This window comes from Eubalaena glacialis, chromosome 20 (assembly GCF_028564815.1).
Source record: "Eubalaena glacialis isolate mEubGla1 chromosome 20, mEubGla1.1.hap2.+ XY, whole genome shotgun sequence".
In the NCBI taxonomy this organism is placed as follows: Eukaryota; Metazoa; Chordata; class Mammalia; order Artiodactyla; family Balaenidae; genus Eubalaena; species Eubalaena glacialis.
The window spans coordinates 33061985-33080552 of NC_083735.1; the positions used below are offsets into that span (position 1 = coordinate 33061985).

General features: G+C 42.6%; 2 protein-coding genes across 7 annotated transcripts in view; one reads left to right on the forward strand and one right to left on the reverse strand.

The window, feature by feature from the left end:
* Positions 1–1188: 1188 nt before the first annotated feature.
* Positions 1189–7946, forward strand: PLPP5 (phospholipid phosphatase 5). 5 transcript variants are annotated; one of them, XR_009698828.1, is made up of 10 exons: positions 1189–1267; positions 1432–1540; positions 1977–2067; positions 2447–2510; positions 3281–3405; positions 4051–4221; positions 5138–5329; positions 6014–6099; positions 7507–7610; positions 7742–7946. XR_009698828.1 is itself a non-coding variant. In XM_061177591.1 (8 exons), exons 1-7 carry the CDS (start codon positions 1209–1211, stop codon positions 5299–5301), a joined length of 783 nt encoding a protein of 260 aa, XP_061033574.1. In that variant the 5' UTR covers positions 1189–1208; the 3' UTR covers positions 5302–5329; positions 6014–6257. The 5 variants fall into 5 exon arrangements, 1 of the variants encoding a protein (XP_061033574.1); XR_009698827.1 differs by having other exon boundaries at positions 7418–7946; XR_009698826.1 differs by having other exon boundaries at positions 7507–7946.
* Positions 6621–18568, reverse strand: part of DDHD2 (DDHD domain containing 2) — a 28612-nt gene continuing 16664 nt past the window's right edge. For both annotated transcript variants that reach the window (XM_061177588.1, XM_061177587.1), the window contains exons 17-18: positions 9263–9370; positions 6621–8818 (exon numbers count right to left, since the gene is read on the reverse strand). In XM_061177588.1, the coding sequence (XP_061033571.1) occupies positions 9289–9370 (82 nt within the window). In that variant the 3' untranslated portion in view covers positions 6621–8818; positions 9263–9288. The remainder of the gene's footprint in view (positions 8819–9262; positions 9371–18568) is intronic.

Genomic DNA, 18568 nt, shown 5'->3' on the forward strand with positions numbered 1-18568 from the left:
AGATGCTAAATGATGACTACAACTGGTTCTTTTTATATACAAGGGTGTGTGCATAATTGGAATTGATAGGAGAAATTCATTTGTATCCACTTGTGATATTGCACAACAAACAGATACCTACAGATTCTGCTCTCATTTCCTCCTGATCTTTATAATTACCTTTGTAGATTGGTTATTTCTGTACTTTGTTTATCTGTAATAAACTTTGTAGATCCTGTGAACTGTTATTTTTTGCCTAAATCCCTTGAGACTTGAGTCTTTAATAACAAAGCATCAATATTCACTAAGTCAATCTCTTTTGAGTTTCTGTGACTTGGCTAGAAGCTCTTGACACTAAAGATTAGTGTTCATTTTCCCTGGGGGTATTCCACTAGGGCATTACTGTATAATGACTTGATGTTGCCACATAGACTTCAAGATATATGATATTTTGGGGATTTTGTTGATTGGCCTATGTTTTATTGCATAGTGTGAAACGTGTAAAGCTTGGTTAACCTGTACATAGATAGCTTATTGTTGCCTAGTTATGGTGTATTAGCATTGCCTGTAATATTTAAGCTTCTTACTACTGTGTGTGCTGGTAGGAACATATAATTTTTGTACATTATATTTACTGAGATGCTGCCTTTCTTATTTTACAAATACTTTGGAATTCAAATGTGTTTTTTGCTTCCGTGAGGATTAATTTGGAAAGGTTTTTAATGACATTCCACTGATTTCAGATTTTGCTTGAGGTTGACTTCAATAAATTGTCCCGTATGTTCCAAATTAAATATGTGGACTTGTTCATTGCCCGTAATTTCTTGCTACCACTCAGTGGGCAAGAGGCCATCCTGGGCGGGAGGGGACCAGCGCGGGGCCGAAAGACCCAGCGCGTCCACCGCGCCGGCGAGGCCCGCAAGGTCCTGCGGGAGCCCGGCACGTCTTCCCGCAGCACGCGCTGTGCTTCAGGGGACTTGGATCCGGAAACGAGGAGTCCGCGTGGTCCCCGGGAAGGAAGGCCTGGGCCTCGGTAAGGTACGCAAAGTCGCGCGCGCGGACAGGCGGGGAACAGACAGTTGGGGCGACCCCTCACTTCCGTCCGTCGCTGTCTCAGGCGCTGGGGGCCGCCCCCGCCCCCGCCCCGCTCTCGCCCCGCCCCCGCTCCGGCCCCGCCCCTCTCCCCCTCCCTCGGCGCCGCCACGTCAGCCTTGAGCGCGCGCGCCGTGATGGGGAAGGAGGTGGCGGCGGAGGTGGGCGTGCGGCTCGCGCTGTTCGCGGCCTTCCTGTAAGGACTTGCGCTCGGGCCCCCGGCCCCCGGTCCCCGGTCCCCGGTCCCGGGTCCCCGGCCCCGCTCCCGAGCCCGGGGCCGGTAGGTCCTGCCGCCCGGCCGGGCTCCGCGCGCGCTTCCGGGAAGCCGCCGACGCGCCCGCACCTTTGTGTCCCCTTTAGGGTAACAGAGCTGCTCCCGCCCTTCCAGAGGCTCATCCAGCCCGAGGAGATGTGGCTCTACCGGAATCCGTACGTGGAAGCAGAGTATTTCGCCACCAAGCCGATGTTTGTGCGTGGAGAACCAGCCTTCCTTCTGACCGCACTTCTCACGGAGCCGAACGCTAGGGAGGGAGCGGGCAGGTCCCCCTGGCTCCGCCACGGAGCTGAAGACGAGCCTTCGCGTCGTAACGGTTAAGGGCCAGGTTGAGAGAGAAGTCCGTCCGCTTCAGCTCCAGGGACAGGGTCCGAGGGCGGCTGCTCAGGGCGGCCCGGGGCAACTGGTCATTGAGAGGAGGGGTGACGGCGGCTCCCGCGGGAGCTCGGCGCCCAGCTAGCCGCAGGCAGACCCGGCACACCGCACTTGCGGGGGAGCCGGGAGGTCTGATAGGCCAGTTCTGTCACTTCACCCCTCTTGCTGTGGGAGCTCTTTTCCCAGCTAGTTGTGTGACGTTCTCGGGGCGGCCCTGTTTCCTTTCGTGTGCTGAGCTCTGCCGTGTACGGCGCAGGTCGTCGCCTTGCTGGCCCCGCTGGCCCCGGTCCTCCTGGCCAGGTGTCTGAAGAAGGCGGACGCAGCGGACAGCCGGCAGGCCTGCCTGGGTAAGCGCGGCCTCCCCAGCGCCGTAAGCAGGAGGCGGGGGCCCCCAAGGGGCTTGCGGGGGGGGGGCCGAGCTCTGCGTTCCTCGGTGACTGTCTCCCGGGTGCCCCGCCTGCTACCTGTGAGACGTGCTCCACGTCCTGGGTGCACGTGCGTGCACCGGACTATTTGCAGCTGCGACGCGTCCTCAGTCTGGGTCGCGCGTTCTCCCTGTGCCACGGCGGAGTGGCCACCGGGGGCCGGGATTATTCTCACGCTCCGCTCCGGCTGGAGCCCGAGCGCTCCTCTGTCCCCGGAGACCGCGGCTGCGCCTAACGACACGGGCACCCGGCCGCTCCTCCTGGGCAGACGCTACCAGCAGCTACTTCCGTTGCCTTCCAGCTGCCAGCCTGGCCCTGGCTCTGAACGGCGTCTTCACCAACACAGTCAAACTGATAGTGGGGAGGTGAGTGCCCAGCGCTGCCGCCCCCCCAGGAGAGCAGGCGCACGCAACTGCTGCCACATCTTCCCCGTAGCCTTTTCTCTTTATTCAGTCTGATCTTTTTTTTTTTTTTTTTTTTTTAATTTATTTATGGCTGTGTTGGGTCTTCGTTTCTGTGCGAGGGTTTTCTCTAGTTGCGGCAAGCGGGGGGTACTCTTCATCGCGGTGCGCGGGCCTCTCCCTATCGTGGCCTCTCTTGTTGCGGAGCACAGGCTCCAGACGCGCAGGCTCAGCAATTGTGGCTCACGGGCCTAGTTGCTCCGCGGCATGTGGGATCTTCCCAGACCAGGGCTCGATACCTGTGTCCCCTGCATTAGCAGGCAGATTCTCAACCACTGCGCCACCAGGGAAGCCCTGATTTTTTTCTTCTAACAAACACTCCCTCCCTTCCCTCTACCTCGGTCCCTCGGGTGACTCTCGGGCTCTTTTCTACCCTGAACAGCATTTCCCACTGACACAGAGTAGGTGTCCTCCAGAGCACCCCCAGAAGCTGCAGCACGACTCACTCTTTGCCCTAAAAAGTAACTATGTGCCGCAGTGGCTTTTTTTCCTTCCTGATTTAAATATTGACCCTGGAAATAAGGCTTTTCTCTTAGTGGTGACTATCCAATCCAGTTTCACTGTTTTGCCTGGGACACTATTTGACTGACAGTTAAGAAGGTATCTAACACAACCAAAAAATAATTTCTGCAGTTGTAAATGATCCACGTTCAGACCTTGCTTATTTCTTGCAGGCCACGCCCAGACTTCTTCTACCGTTGCTTCCCCGACGGGCAAGCCCATCATGACTTGACGTGCACAGGAGATGAGGACGTGGTGAATGAGGGCCGCAAGAGCTTCCCCAGTGGACATTCTTCCTGTATGAATACCACGTGGACTCCACATCTATGCTTTTTTTTTGGATCACTGAATTTAACCTAGGAAGCTTGTGAGGATGGGAACATCTCACGCACTCTTGTTCTTCTATCTAGAAATCGGAGAGCCCCCTTCTTTAATAACAAGCTTGAACCTCGAATATTAAATGTTCGAGGACAGAGGAAGTAGTTTACCTTCATAAAATTTGAACATTTTATTATTACTGTATTATTTGCCTAAATCCTGCAATCTTGGTCCAGTCATAAAAATATTAACCTTTATTGAAGAGTTACTGTATGTCAGGTGCTTCCGAAAGCATTTTAGATTCGTGTCTCGTTTGATACCATAAAGAAAGAGCCCAATGAGATGGGTACTGTTATTTTTATGATTCCCATTTATGCATCAGGAAACTAACACATCAGGAAGTGAAGTGCCATCGCTAGGATTCCAAAACTATTCTCAGGGTAAATGTTACTCACTTTGGGAAACGGTCCTTTATTTTCCCTTTTGTTTCCTTCTCCCTCATAACTGATGATGTAGATCAATGATCTACACCAAAAGTTACCAAAAGGGAGAAAAACATGTTCATACCCGCTAGCCTCCTCTTTTTCTTTAAAAGACACATACTTAGAGGTTTTCCCTCTTCTAGTTGCATTTGCTGGTCTGGCCTTCGCGTCCTTCTACCTGGCAGGGAAGTTACACTGCTTCACACCACGAGGCCGAGGGAAATCCTGGAGGTTCTGTTCCTTTCTGTCACCCCTACTCTTTGCAGCTGTGATTGCACTGTCCCGCACCTGTGATTACAAGCATCACTGGCAAGGTAAGCAAGGCATCAGGCCATGGACGCCTCCACCGTTCTCCCATCGTTTCTCCCTAGCACTCGGCACAGGAGACGCTCCCCAGGTGTCTGCTGAATGAACAGACAAGTGAGCAGAGGATGGCCTGCATTCTGTACTGAGTATGCGTTTATCGCTACACAGAAAATGAAAAAGCACGCGGTTAGCTTTTAAACAGATTACCAAGGAGGAACATTCTGATTTTCCCATGACTTTGAAGCATCATAAGTTCAGAATAAACTCTATAAGAAATTTTTTACAACGAACCTCAAAGTTCAATTTACTTACACTGTCTGTCTTAAAAATCAAGTTCACTGTCGTTGAGATTTTTGTTCAGAAATGAAAGTAAAATTCAAGAAAACATAAAATTGTAATTAAACCAAAGAAATTTAAGTTGAATGACAGAGTAAAACATCCAAATTACAGAATATTTGCACAGAAAGCCCACAGTTCAAAAAAAAAAAAAAAAAAGCTGACAGTATTGCCCAGAGGACCTTAGGAGCTCAGTTTTAAAGAATAAACTAAATTTTTGCAAAGAGAGGCAACTCCTGAAGAGTTTATTCCTTCCTCTAGAACCCTTTAAATGTGAGAAGGAGTTGTTGATAGCATTAAGTGAACCTTCAGTATTCTTCTCAATTAAAAATATTCAATGCAGTGAACTCAGAAAAAGCCTTGTTATAACTACCCAACTAAAGATGTGTTTTGATTTGGTGTTTAGAGAACAACCTGACAATGACAATCCTGCAACTGTACGATAAAATTAAGAAAACCCAAAAAACCGATAAGCCTGGAATTGAGGGGTTTTGCAGGCTAAACAAGTAGAGTAGCCTGGAGGGCCAAGCTCCCTCTGCTGGGTGGCATCACCGTGACTGAGGGAAGGCCCGTCTCCTCTGCCTTCAGATGTCCTGGCTGGATCCGCCATCGGCCTGACGTTCGCCTACGTCTGCTACAGGCAGTACTACCCTCCCCTGACGGACGCCCAGTGCCACAGACCACTGCAGCGCAGCCCTGCTCTTCCCACCGCGCAAAAGCAGCCCGGCGACCCTCGTCATTTTGATGTTTAGACACTGGAGCTGCCTCCCTGGAAAACAGGTGAATCAGCCCCTCCTAACTCACCACACCCAGGACAAGAATTTCTGACCTTTTACCTCCTGAGAGGTACAGGTGAGGACAGAAGCCCCCATGATCATGCAGTTTCCCTGGCTCACAGGGATTTATTGCGAGGAGTCAAGGTCCATTTTAACTACTGTTCACCATGCATTCCAGTAATGAGATCTTTCCATGGTCTTTCCAGCTTATGAATGTGGCCCATCGGATTGGTATCCCAAGATCTACAGTGTTTTTACACTTAACTTCAGTACTGTTCTTGGAATGATTATGTCACAAAGAAGCTTTCACCTTAGCCCCACTTTATCCTAGAAGCTAGTGTTGATTATCAGAACTTAATTTCCATTTCCCATAGCTCAAAATCTTAAAATCTAGGGCATGAGCAATTAAATTATTTTAGTTCTGTTTACTTTCTCTGGTGGCAATTCCATCACGCCTTCAATAGGAAAATCTCCAATTCTGGCTTATTTACCACTGTGCCTATCTTATTCAAGTCCAGCTAAGTACTGCTGTCCATTTTGAATACTGTAAACATAAACAATTTGATAATTTGTTGAATTACTGAGTAAACACAATAAAAAAGAAACTGGTCAGGAGCGTGGATTCAGTACTCACTCTCTCCACCTTACTTGTGTAACTGTGCTCACAAGCTGCTTTCCCTTCACTCAGGACTGAAGATCCGCCCAAATGTGCCAGCTGTGCCAAGCGGCCAAGGCAGGGCAGGGTAGTCAGAGACACGGCTGTCTGGAGGGCAGGTGAGTCTCCCCCCGCCCCGCCCTCACGGTAGGGTATAAGGGACCATGACGGGACATCGGCGGAACTGATGGTGTAGGACCTATAACGGCCTTTCTCTGTGTTGTGATTATATTTTATTTGTTTTCTTTTTGTGATTATATTTTAAATATGACCTTGATTTGTGTATTTCTATAACATATTTTCAATATATCTTTTTCCTAACGGTGAACGTGGTTTTTTGTGCTTAAAGTTCCATTTGAGACCTGAAACATTTCCAAAGTTAGACACCAGATTCCCTATCTGACACAACTGATTCCACTATCTATAGCAGTGGCTGATGTCAATAATACCAAAGGAGCATCTCAATATTTACCTTATAATCGCCGCACTTTAAATCAACAGTCAAGGGCAAAGAACCTGAATGTTAGTTCTTTGCCCCAAACTCTTTTTAAACTTGTTTTAGTAGTACACAAGGGGAAGAGAAATGGTTATTGTATTGACTCTCTTTACTTTATGATGGATGAGCCAGGTAAAAGTAGGCAACTGGTCAATATGGTTTTATTTCAGTATTTACTAAAGTTTTAAATATAATCACATAAAAAACATTTCAAAAAGTGCAAAATATCAGAAAGCTAATCAGTGCTATTAATCTTTCCATGCAAACAATCTCTTTTGCTGAGATAAGCAATACCAGTTCTGCAGCTGGGAATATGTATAAAATGATACTCTACCAGCATTTAAAAATAGGCTCGGTCAAGAGATTGCACATGATACAACTGAAGTAGTGCAAATAATATACAACTAAACAAGGAACTCAAGTCAAGCTTATTACCCTGTGGAATATACATCCGTGATACCAGCACAGGGGGACAAACAGGATATAAAGCTCTTTTCCAGTCACCTGCCCCTCATCACCAGGAAGGAAACACTTCTTAGTACAAACAGTGGTCTATCTAGCCATCCAGGTTGATCCTGTTCATCTTTGGTTACAGGGACTCTTGCTGGTCCTTTGGTTTACTCTTAAATTTTAGTTATTCTGTTAATAGGAAGACCAAATTTAAATTTGAAGACAACAACTTGATGAAAGCTTCCCCTTTAATATGTACTGAATGCTACTGAATTCTCAGTAACCCTTACTTCAGACTCAGAGTTTATGTAGTAAAGAAAATAAAGTATTTCATATAGATGAGACTTCTTAGTGGCTTAGCATTAGTCTGTAAGCAGATGGACAAGGAAAGGCCAGGCTCTCACCTTTACCCCAACCTTCACTCTAGGGTGACAGTAATTAACCTTCCCTCTGCCGTCAAAGAGATGGCTTATGTGAATGTTAAATTCCAGGGCTTTGGATACCATGATACATTTACTTACAAGAAACCAATATAAAAAACGAAACACAGCTTGCCTGTCTACACCGCTCTGTCCACCAGGGCCTGTAGGAACCTGAAAGGAGTGTGAAGGACTGTCACAAAGAGAACTGCAAAGACAATCACACGCTGAGACCTGTGAGAAAGAAAATACCTGCAGCACAGTGGTGAGCAAGATGCCTTGGAAACAATTAGTCTCCATTCACCCGTCCTCTTCAAGGTGCATCTCACTTGCACGCTCTGACACTGACTCTGCAACAGCTGTTCCTGGCCCCACAGACGCAGGTTTGTCTTTCAGAATAAGGAACACTTCCCGCTAGCCAGATCTACCAACACTGCCTGTGCCGGGAGCCTGTCCCATAGCGTCCTGCACTACGGGTACCTAAGAAGGCAACGCTGTTTATGTGCTTGAAGAGGACACTCTTCAATACTCCCTTCACCCAAGCAGCTGTGGCAGATGGCTTACACAAATTCTATCTCACCATCAATGTACCACTAAAACATTTTATTCATCACTGAATAAGCAGTCAAAGCTGTGTAATTTCAGGTCTGTCAGCTTTTATAACCCTCAACTTAAGAACCAACAACTAAGTCGGACTTTGTCTAGAGTCTCCCAGTTTGAAGTATGATATGATATAAAAGGGCAGGTCTAGGATATATAATATCTTTGCTTTATAAAGATGCACCTGATGTGAACTGAACTGCCCACTTTAGACTGTCCACCGAGAGCAGCTCCAACAGCTGTGGAAACAATGAACAGCTCGGTGATCCCTAGCAATAAATCTGTCAGTCAGCTGTAGAGAGAGTAAACAGTATTTACAAATTTTAGTCTTTCTTCATACAGTACGTGTAGGAAATAAAAGCTGGCTCAAAAGAGTCTGATGGCCACCGGTCTCCCTCATCCACTTAGACTTGGCCTTCAAATGCAGAGAACACCCATGTGTGATGAGCAGACCCCAAAATGCCTTCTGAATCTCGGGAGTCCGCTTCCAGATTAGAATATTTTCTAAAGATAAGCAGTAATTTCTTAGAAAAATTTATACCCAACCCAAAACAAAAACTCAAACAGACTTTATACCATCTCAAGTAATAAGCAATAAAGTGTGGTACCTAAATACCATCATCAAAGTATTAAAGATGCAAACCACTCCCAGCTATGACGAAAGAATGGCAAGTGTTTCTTTGAAGCCAGTGGTAAAAAGTAATAGGGTCTTCCCTTTGCTTTTCCACTCACTTCCAGAGAGGAAGATTATCTTCCAAAGACCCCAGTGGTGAGTAAGTGGCAGGCAACCTGCAGGAAATGTCGCAGCTGAGGAGAGGAAAACTGCAGCAACAAAGAGGCAGGTTTTCTGGGGAAGGATCCCTCAGTGTCCGTCTAAGGGAGAGAGTGGAAGAGGTCATCACGCTGGAAGGCAACCAGAGAGAACGCCAGAGTCTGACACACAAACTTTCTAACTACACATCTACAGGGCTGAGTAACGTAAATCCCAGGGTGAGCTGTTTGTGCTTAAAGCTGTAACTGTTGCCATGGTAACTCTCAGATGGTCAACTATTAAGATTCTGAGTTTAGATTCTAAAAATGGCAAGTATTATTGGACCAAGTCGCTAACAAAACAAACATACACTAACCTTTCTCTAAGTGGCCTACTGTGCTTTTTTCCCATGAATTTTAACCAGAGTCCCTCTAAAAATGAGTAATAACCTGGATCTTGGTGACAGGCAACAAAAAGTGTATTTATAAAGAGCTGAGGCTCCACAGTTCCTCGTCCCATGTTAATATGTAGGAACCATGCTGCATACATGACATTTAAAAACTTACATTAAGCAGCCATAGGTGATTCATTTTTACTGTAAAGGCTGATCAAGGAAGATACCCTGGGTTTGGTAGATTTCTTTGAGGACCAGCAATACTGTATCTTCAGACTCCCTGTAAAGAGAAAAAATTATGTTGTAAAAAGAAGAAACTAACATTCGTACTAGATGCTTTACATATATCATCTCAATCTACACAACCACCTTACGAGTTCATTTTTTTACTGTTTAAAAAAAATCTGACTCAGAGGTGATGTAATTGGCAGTGGTTTGTAAGGTAACCTTATAACAAATAAGTCTAGCATTATGTCCTGTAATATAAAAAAGCCAGTAGTAAATGACCAAGCCCTCCCTTTCCACAGAACTCATTCTTGGAACAACATGGAAGAGTCGTCCAATTCATCACCTTAATTTTTTAAATGTTATTCACCTTTTTCAAAAAGCCAATACAATCATATGAATAAAAATCAAAGATATAAAAGGATATAATAATGAAGTCTCCTTCTCACTGTTTCTTCACCACTAGTCCCCAACTTCTGACAACCGACGTTACCAATTTCTCATACATCTTCCAGATGTTATTCAGTGTGTGTACAAGCAATTATTTATATCCAGTTTGTAAAGAAATTTGATTATAAAAATACAGCATTCACGGATTGCCGTAAGGGTATATGGCTCAAACACTTTTCTAGATCTAAGGTTTGACATTTTTTGAGTCATGGATCTATTTGAGAATCTAATGAAACCTATGGATTTCTCCCCAGAAAAGACACCATATACATATATACCCGAAATTATAAATAGAATTTCACTGGACTCATAGACTTTTTTCTATTCCCCACAAGCTCCATACACAGACGGCAGGCTAAGAAACTCCTTCCTCCTATACCAGTGAGGGGAGATTAGCTAAACCAGATATTAAAATGGTGTGATCCTGGTGCATAAATAAATGGATCAATAGAAAAGAACAGGAAGTCCAGAAATAGCCTTAAATACTCATAGAAATTTAATACAATAAAGTTAAAACCTCAAATCTATTAACAGTGTTGCAACAACTGGATAGCTATCCTGAAAATGATTTGGATCAATCCACACCTTACTATTAGGATAAATTTGAACAGAATCAAAGATTTATATGTAAAAATGAAACCCTAAAATATCAGAATAAACTGTGGTAAGGAATTCTTTGGAGAGCAAGGAAAATCTAAGTATGACACAAATTCCAGAAGCCAAAAAAAGAAAAAAAATAAATTTGACTACATAAAAATCAAAATTTCTGCTTAGCAAAAATTAATGTACACAATGTCGAAGACAAACTGGGGAAAAGGTATTTACAACTCATATCACAGATTTATCAATTAAAAAACCAAAATTTCAATATAAAAGAGAATAAAGGGTATAGATAACTCCCCAAAAAGAAAATTAAAATGGTCCTTAAATATATGTCAAGATGCTCAACCTTATTCATAATAGGAGGAGGGCAATACGAATTATAGAGTGCATGATACATACGCTGAAAACCACAAAACACTGCTGAGAGAAACTAAAGACCAAAATACACTGAGAGATAACTGTGTGTTCATGGGTCAGAAGACTCAGCATTATTAAGATGTCAATTCTTCCCCCAAATTGATCTATAGATAAAATGCAATCACAATCAAAATCCCTAAAAAGCTTTTTGGCTGAAATTAACAAGTTCATTCTACAATATATAAGGAAATGCAGAGGACCTACAATACCTAAAATAACTACGAATAGGAACAACAAAGATGAAGGACTCACGATACCTAATTTTAAGCCTTACTATAAAGCTACAGTAATCAGGACAGTGTTTTATTGGCATAAGGATAGACAGATCAGTGGAACAAAACAGAGCCAAGGCAATTCAACAGTTTCTCCATCTGAATAAACTTTTCAACAAATGTTGCTAGAACAGGAAAAACATGCAAAACAATGAACCTCAATCCTTTCCTCACACCATCTTTAAAAATTAACTCAATCAAAATGGATCATAGAGCTAAATGTAAAAGCTAAAATGACACAACTTCTAAAACAAAGGAGAAACCTTAATGACATTGGATTTGGCAAAGATTTCTTAAAAATGTCAGAAAAGCACAAACATCAGTAAAATGGACTTCATCAAAATAAAAAACTGCGCTTCAAAACCTACTTGCTAGAAAAATGAAAACCAAACCACATCCTGAGGAAAAAAAGTATATCTGAAAAAAACTTGTAACTAAAATATAGAAAACTCTCGAAACTTAATAATGAAATAATCCAATTTTTTTAATGGGCAAAAGATTTCAACAGACAATTCACCAAAGAAGATGTATGGATGGCAAGGGGGATCGATCAACGTGGCAGAGTAAGAGGACATGGAACTCACCCCCCCAAAAAACACATCAAAAGTACATCTATATGTGGAATGGAAACTGGCAGAAAAACTCCCGTACAACCAAGGCTGTAAGAAAGATCCACATGTAATCGTTTAGGATGGGAAGAAAAGTGATCAGGTTGGGACCTGTGCCCCTGGGAGGGGACTCAGAGGAAAAGGGAGAATGCACAGGCGGAGACCCACCCTGGGGAGTGAGCAGTGAGAGCCTGAGACTGAATGCCCCAGTCCTGGGGTCCTAATCAGGGGAGACGAGCCCCCTTGGCTAGCTGGAGGGCAGCAGGGCTGTGGGAGCACGTGCGTGCTGGCTCGCCCCCAGCCAGGGCGGAGAGTACAGTGGGAGGACTGCTCTAGTGGCTGCCAGGTCTCCCCGCCTGGGTGCACACCTCAGCCCCACTTGCTCCATGACGATGCACCACTGCACAGCATCTAGGGCCACCACGACAGGGAGAAACACAGCCAAGTGATGCACAGGCAACCCGGACCTGGGGTGGAGTCTGGGTGGGGTGTCAGCAGCCACTGTTGGCACTTACTCAAGCAGTGCATCAGAAGAAGCCCAGAACTCTTGACGGCGGCCCCTACCGCACGGCTTACGCCCCAACATACTCCAAGAGTCCACACAGGCCCCAGTTGCCCTGCAGTGTGGCCCCATAACAAGACAGGGGAGGCTGGGGGCAGTGATCGACTATGAGGGGCAAAGGGGACATGCACCCAAGGCTGCACATGGCAGACAGCTCGGACCTCTGTCTGCAGAGAGCCCACATGGGCCCCACTTTTGTCTGCCCTCCCCAGCTCTGGGGCAAGGGTTCCAGTGCAGGGGGGGTGGGAAACACACCTAAAGGGAACAGAGCCAGCCTGGGCCGGACCCTCAGGGCTTTGGCTCCAGCAACTTAGGATCAGACCCTGTCCCCAACTGCATGGTGACAGCCACTGAGCAGAGGGGAAGTCCCACCTCACACCCAGCTCCAGCTCCACCCCCAACTAAGGTGATAGCTGAGGAAAGATGACTTTGTCCGTGTCATCAAATCCTGCTCTCCCATCAAAGGCACTGGGCACACACAGTCTGTATAAGGATGCTCCCACATAAGAATACCCCTTTCAGACCGCAATAGGTAACTGTTTCACCTAAATTTATAGTGACAGAAAAAGTTAAGCAAAATGAAAAGGCAGACAAACTGCTCTCAATTGAAACAGCAAGAGAAAACCCATGAAAAAATAATGAAACAGAAATAAACAATTTACCAGATAAAGAATTCAGAACACAGTTAATTAAAAAATGTTAACTGAATTAGGGAAAAGAACAAATGAACATAGTGAGAATTTTAACAAGGAACTAGAATATATAAAAAAGACCCAATCAGAAATGAAGAATCCAATAGCTGCAATAAAAAACATACTAAAAGGACTGAATAGCAGACTAAGTGATACAAAAGAACACATAAGTGATCTGAAACATAGAATAATGGAAATCACCCAATCAGAACAGCAAAAAGAAAAGAGAGATTTTAAAAAATGAAAACCGTATAAGAGATCTCTGGGCTAACATTAAATGTACCAACATTCACATTATAGGGGTCTCAGAAGGAGAAGAGAGAGAGCAGGGCATCGAAAATGTATTTGAGGAAATTGTGGCTGAAAACTTCCCAAACCTGAAGGAAACAAATATCCAGGAACAGGAAGCACAGAGGGTCCCAAATAAGATGAACCCAAGCAAACTCACACCAAGACATAACATAATTAAAATGGCAAAAGGTAAAGAGAGGCTTCTGAAGGCAGCAAGAAAAAAAGAGAGTCATACACAAGGGAATCCCCATAAGGCTATCAGCTGATTTCTCTGCAGAAACCTTGCAGGCCAGAAGGGAGTGGCATGATATATTCAAAGTCCTGAAAGGGAAAAACCTGCAACCCAGGATACTCTGCCCAACAAGATTATCATTCAGAATTGAAGAAGAGATAAAGAACTGCTCAGACAAGCAAAAACTGAAACAGTTCATCAATACTAAACCTACTCTAAAAGAAATGTTAAAGGGTCTTCTCTAAGTGGAAAAGAAGTAAGAACCTATAGAAAAGGGAAAATCCCAATAGAAAAGGCAAATACATAGTAAGGACTGAGGATCAACCACTTAAATAAGCCAGTATGAAGATTAAAAGACAAAAAACTGTAAAAGCAACTATAACTACAATAAACAGTTAAGGGATAAACGTGAAGATGTGAAATGTAACATCAAAACCACAAAATGCAGGGGAGGGGAGTAAAATAACGTAGGTTGTTTAGAATATGTTTGAACTTAAATGACTGCCAGTTTAACACAAGTAGATATAGGTCAACATATACGAACCCCATGGTAATCACAAATCAAAAAACTACAACATATACACACACACAAAAAAGTAAGGAACACAAGCATACTGCTAAATAAAATCATTAAACCACAAAGGAAGAAAAAAAAGAAATGAATACAGAAGAACTACAAAAACAACCGGAAAACAAGTAATAAAATGGCAATAAGTACATACCTATCAATAACTACTTTAAATGTCAATGGACTAAATGCTCCAATCAAAAGACACAGGGTGGGGCTTCCCTGGTGGCGCAGTGGTTAAAAATCCGCCTGCCAATGCAGGGGACACGGGTTCGAGCCCTGGTCCGGGAAAATCCCACATGCCGCGGAGCAACTAAGCCCGTGCGCCACAACTACTGAAGCCCCCGTGCCTAGAGCCCATGCTCCGCAACAAGAGAAACCAAAGCAATGAGAAGCCTACGCACAGCAACGAAGACCCAACGCAGCCAAAAATAAATAAATAAATAAATTTTAAAAAGACACAGGGTGGGTGACTGGACAAAAAACAAGACCCATCTATATGCTGCCTCCAGGAGACTCACGTCAGAGCTAAAGACACACACAGGCTGAAAATAAGGGAATGGAAAAAGGTATTTCCTGTAAACGGAAATGAAAAGAAAGCAGGGGCAGCAATATTCCTATCAGACAAAATAGACTTTAAAACAAAGGCTATAACAAAAGACAAAGGAGGGCATTCTATAATGATAAAGGGATCAATACGAGAACAGGATACAACATTTGTTACTATATATGCATCCAAGATGGGAGCAGCTAAATATATAAAGCAAATAGTAACAGACATAAGAGGAGAAACTGACAATAATACAGTAATAGTAGGAGACTTTAACATTCCATTTTCATCAATGGACAGATAATCCAGACAGAAAATCAATAAGGCAACAGTGGCCTTAAATGACACAATAGACTAGGTGGACATAATAGATATCTACAGGACATTACATTCCAAAACAGCAGAATACACATTTTTTCCAAGTGCACATGAAATGTTCTCCAGGACAGATCACATGTTGGGCCACAAAACAAGTCTCAACAAATTTCAGAGGATAGAAATTATATCAAGCTTTTTTCCGACCACAACGGTATGAAACTAGAAATCAATTACAGAAAGAAAAATGGGAAAAGAACAAACACATGGAGACTAAATGACACGCTACTAAAAAATGATGGGTCAATAAAGAAATCAAAGAGGAAATCAGAAAATACCTTGAGACAAATAAAAATGGAAACACAACTCTCCAAAATCTATGGGATGCAGCAAAAACAGATTTAAGAGGGAAGTTTATAGTGATACAGGCCTTCCTCAAGAAATAAGAAAAATCTCAAACAAACCTACCACCTAAGGGAATTAGAAAAAGAAGAACAAAGCCCAAAGTCAGCAGAAGGAAGGAAATAATAAAGATCAGAGAAGGAAATAAAATAGAGATTAAAGAAAGCAATAGAAAAGATCAATGAAAATGAGAGCTGGTTTTTTGAAAAGATAAACAAAAAGGATAAACCTTTAGCCAGGCTCACCAAGAAGAAAAGAGAGAGGACCCAAATAAACAAAATAAGAAATGAAAGAGGAGAAATTACAACCGATACCACAGAGATATAAAAAAATCATAAAAGGATACTATGAACAGTTATATTCCAACAAATTGGACAACCTAGAAGAAATGGACAAATTTCTAGAAACATAAAAATTGCCAAGACTGAATCAAGAAGAAACAGACCATTTAAACAGACCAAACACTAGTGAAATTAAATTTGTAATTAAAAAAAACTCTCAGGAAACAGAAGTCCAGGACTAACTTCACAGGGGAATTCTAGCAAACATACAAAGAAGAGCTAACACCTATCCTCCTTTAACTATTCCAAAAAACTGAAGAGGAGGAAATACTCCCAAATTCATTCTACGAGGCCACCATTATCCTGATACCCAAAACAGACCAATACAATACAAAAAAAGAAAATTACAGGCCAATATCTTTGATGAATATAGATGCACAACTTCTCAACAAAATGTTAGCAAACTGAATCCAACAATATAAAAAAAGGATCATACATAATGATCAAGTGGGATTTATTCCAGGGACACAAGGATGGTTCAACATTCACAAATCAATCAATGTGATATACCACATCAACAAAAGAAAGGACAAAAATCACACGATCACCTTAATGGACACAGAAATGCATTTAATAAAATTCAACATCCATTCTTGATAAGAACACTCATCAAAGTTGATATAGAGGGAACATATCTCAACATAACAAAGGCCATTTATGACAAACCCACAGCTAACGTCATATGCAACAATGAAAAGCTGAAAGCCTTTCCTCCAAATTCAGGAACAAGACAAAGATGCCTAATGTTGCCCCTTCTATTTAACATAGTATTGGAAGTCCTAGCCACAGCAATCAGACAAAAAAAAAAAAGAAAGGAAAAAAAAAAAGGAAAAAAAGAAAGGCATCCAAATTGGAAGGGAGGAAGTAAAACTCACTATTTGCAGATAGCATGATACTTTGTATAGAAAACCCTAAAGCCTCCACCAAAAAACTGTTAGAACTAATAAATGAATTCAGTAAAGTTGCAGGATACAAGATTAATATACAGAAATCTATTGCTTTTCTATACACTAATGATGAACTATCAGAAAGAGAAAGTAGAAAAAAAATCCCATTTAAAATTACATTAAAAAGAATAAAGGGCTTCTGTGGTGGCGCAGTGGTTGAGAATCTGACTGCCAATGCAGGGGACACGGGTTCGAGCCCTGGTCCGGAAAGATCCCACATGCCACGGAGCAACTGGGCCCGTGAGCCACAATTACTGAGCCTGCGCGTCTGGAGCCTGTGCTCCGCAACAAGAGAGGCCGCGACAGTGAGAGGCTCACGCACCGCGATGAAGAGTGGCCCCCGCTTGCCACAACTAGAGAAAGCCCTTGCACAGAAACGAAGACCCAACACAGCCAAAAAAAATAAAATAAATAAATAATTAAAAAAAAAAAAAAAAAGAATAAAATATCCTAGGAATAAACTTAACCAAGGAGGTGAAAAAGCTACACTCTGAAAATTATAAAACACTGATGAAGGAAACTGAAGATGATACAAAGAAATGGAAAGATATCCTATGCTCTTGGAATGGAAGAATTAATACTGTTAAAATGGCCATACTATCCAAAGCAATCTACAGACTTAATGTGATCCCTACCAAAATACCCATGACATTTTTCACAGAATTAGAACAAATAATCCTAAAATCCATATGGAATCACAAAAGACCCCATATTGCCAAAACAGTCTTGAGAAAAAAAGAACAAAGCTGGAGATATCACCCCCCCTGACTTCAGACCATACTACAAAGCTACAGTTATCAAAACAGATTAGTACTGGCACAAAAACAGACACATAGATCAATGGAGCAGAATAAAGAGCCCAGAAATAAACCCATGCACCTATGGTTAATTAATCTACGACAAAGGAGGCAAGAATGCAAAATGGAGAAAAGGCAGTTTCTTTGACAAGTGGTGCTGGGAAAACTGGACAGCTACATGTAAAGGAATGAGATTAGAAAATTTCTGCACACCATTTACAAAAATAAACTCAAAATGGATGAAAGACCTAAATGTAAGACTGGAAACCATAAACCCCCTAGAAGAGAATATAGGCAGAACACTCTTTGACATAAATCACAGCAATATTTTTTTGGATCTGTCTCCTAAGGCAAAAAAATAAAAGCAAAAATAAACAAATGGGACCTAATTAAACTTAAAAGCTTTTACACAGCAAAGGAAACCATCAACAAAATGAAAGGAAAAGCTACTGAATGGGAGAAAATATTTGCAAATGATATGAGTGATAAGGGGTTAATACCCAAAATATATAAACAGCTCATAAAACTCAATATCAAAAAAAAAACAAAACAAAACCCAATCAAAAAATGGGCAGGAGACCTGAATAGACATTTTTCCAAGAAAGACAAATAAATGGGTAACAGGCACATGAAAAGATGCTCAACATCACTAATCATCAGGGAAATGCAAATGAAAACCACAATGAGATACCACCTCACACCTGTCAGAACGGCTGTCATCAAAAGGAACACAAATAACAAACACTGGCGAGGATGTGGAGAAACGGGAATGCTTGTCCACTGTTGGTGGGAATGTGAAATGGTGCAGCCACTGTGGAAAACAGTATGGAGGCTCCTCAAAAAAATAAAAATAGAACCACCATATGATCCAGCAATTCCACTCCTGGGTATATATCCAGAAAAAACGAAAACACTAACTTGAAAAGATACACGCACCCCAATGTTCACAGCAGCACTATTCACAATAACTAAGATATGGAAGCAACCTAAGTGTCCAGCAACAGACAAATGAATAAAGAAAATGTGGTATATATTACAATGGAATAATACTCAGCCATAAAGAAAAGATGGAATTCTGCCATTTGCAGCAATGTGGATGGACCTAAAGAATATTATGCTTGGTGAAATAAGTCTTAATTGTTTCACAGATATTTGATAGATGTAGAAAAAGGAGGATAGGCCAGTGTACATTTGGGATTAGAATGA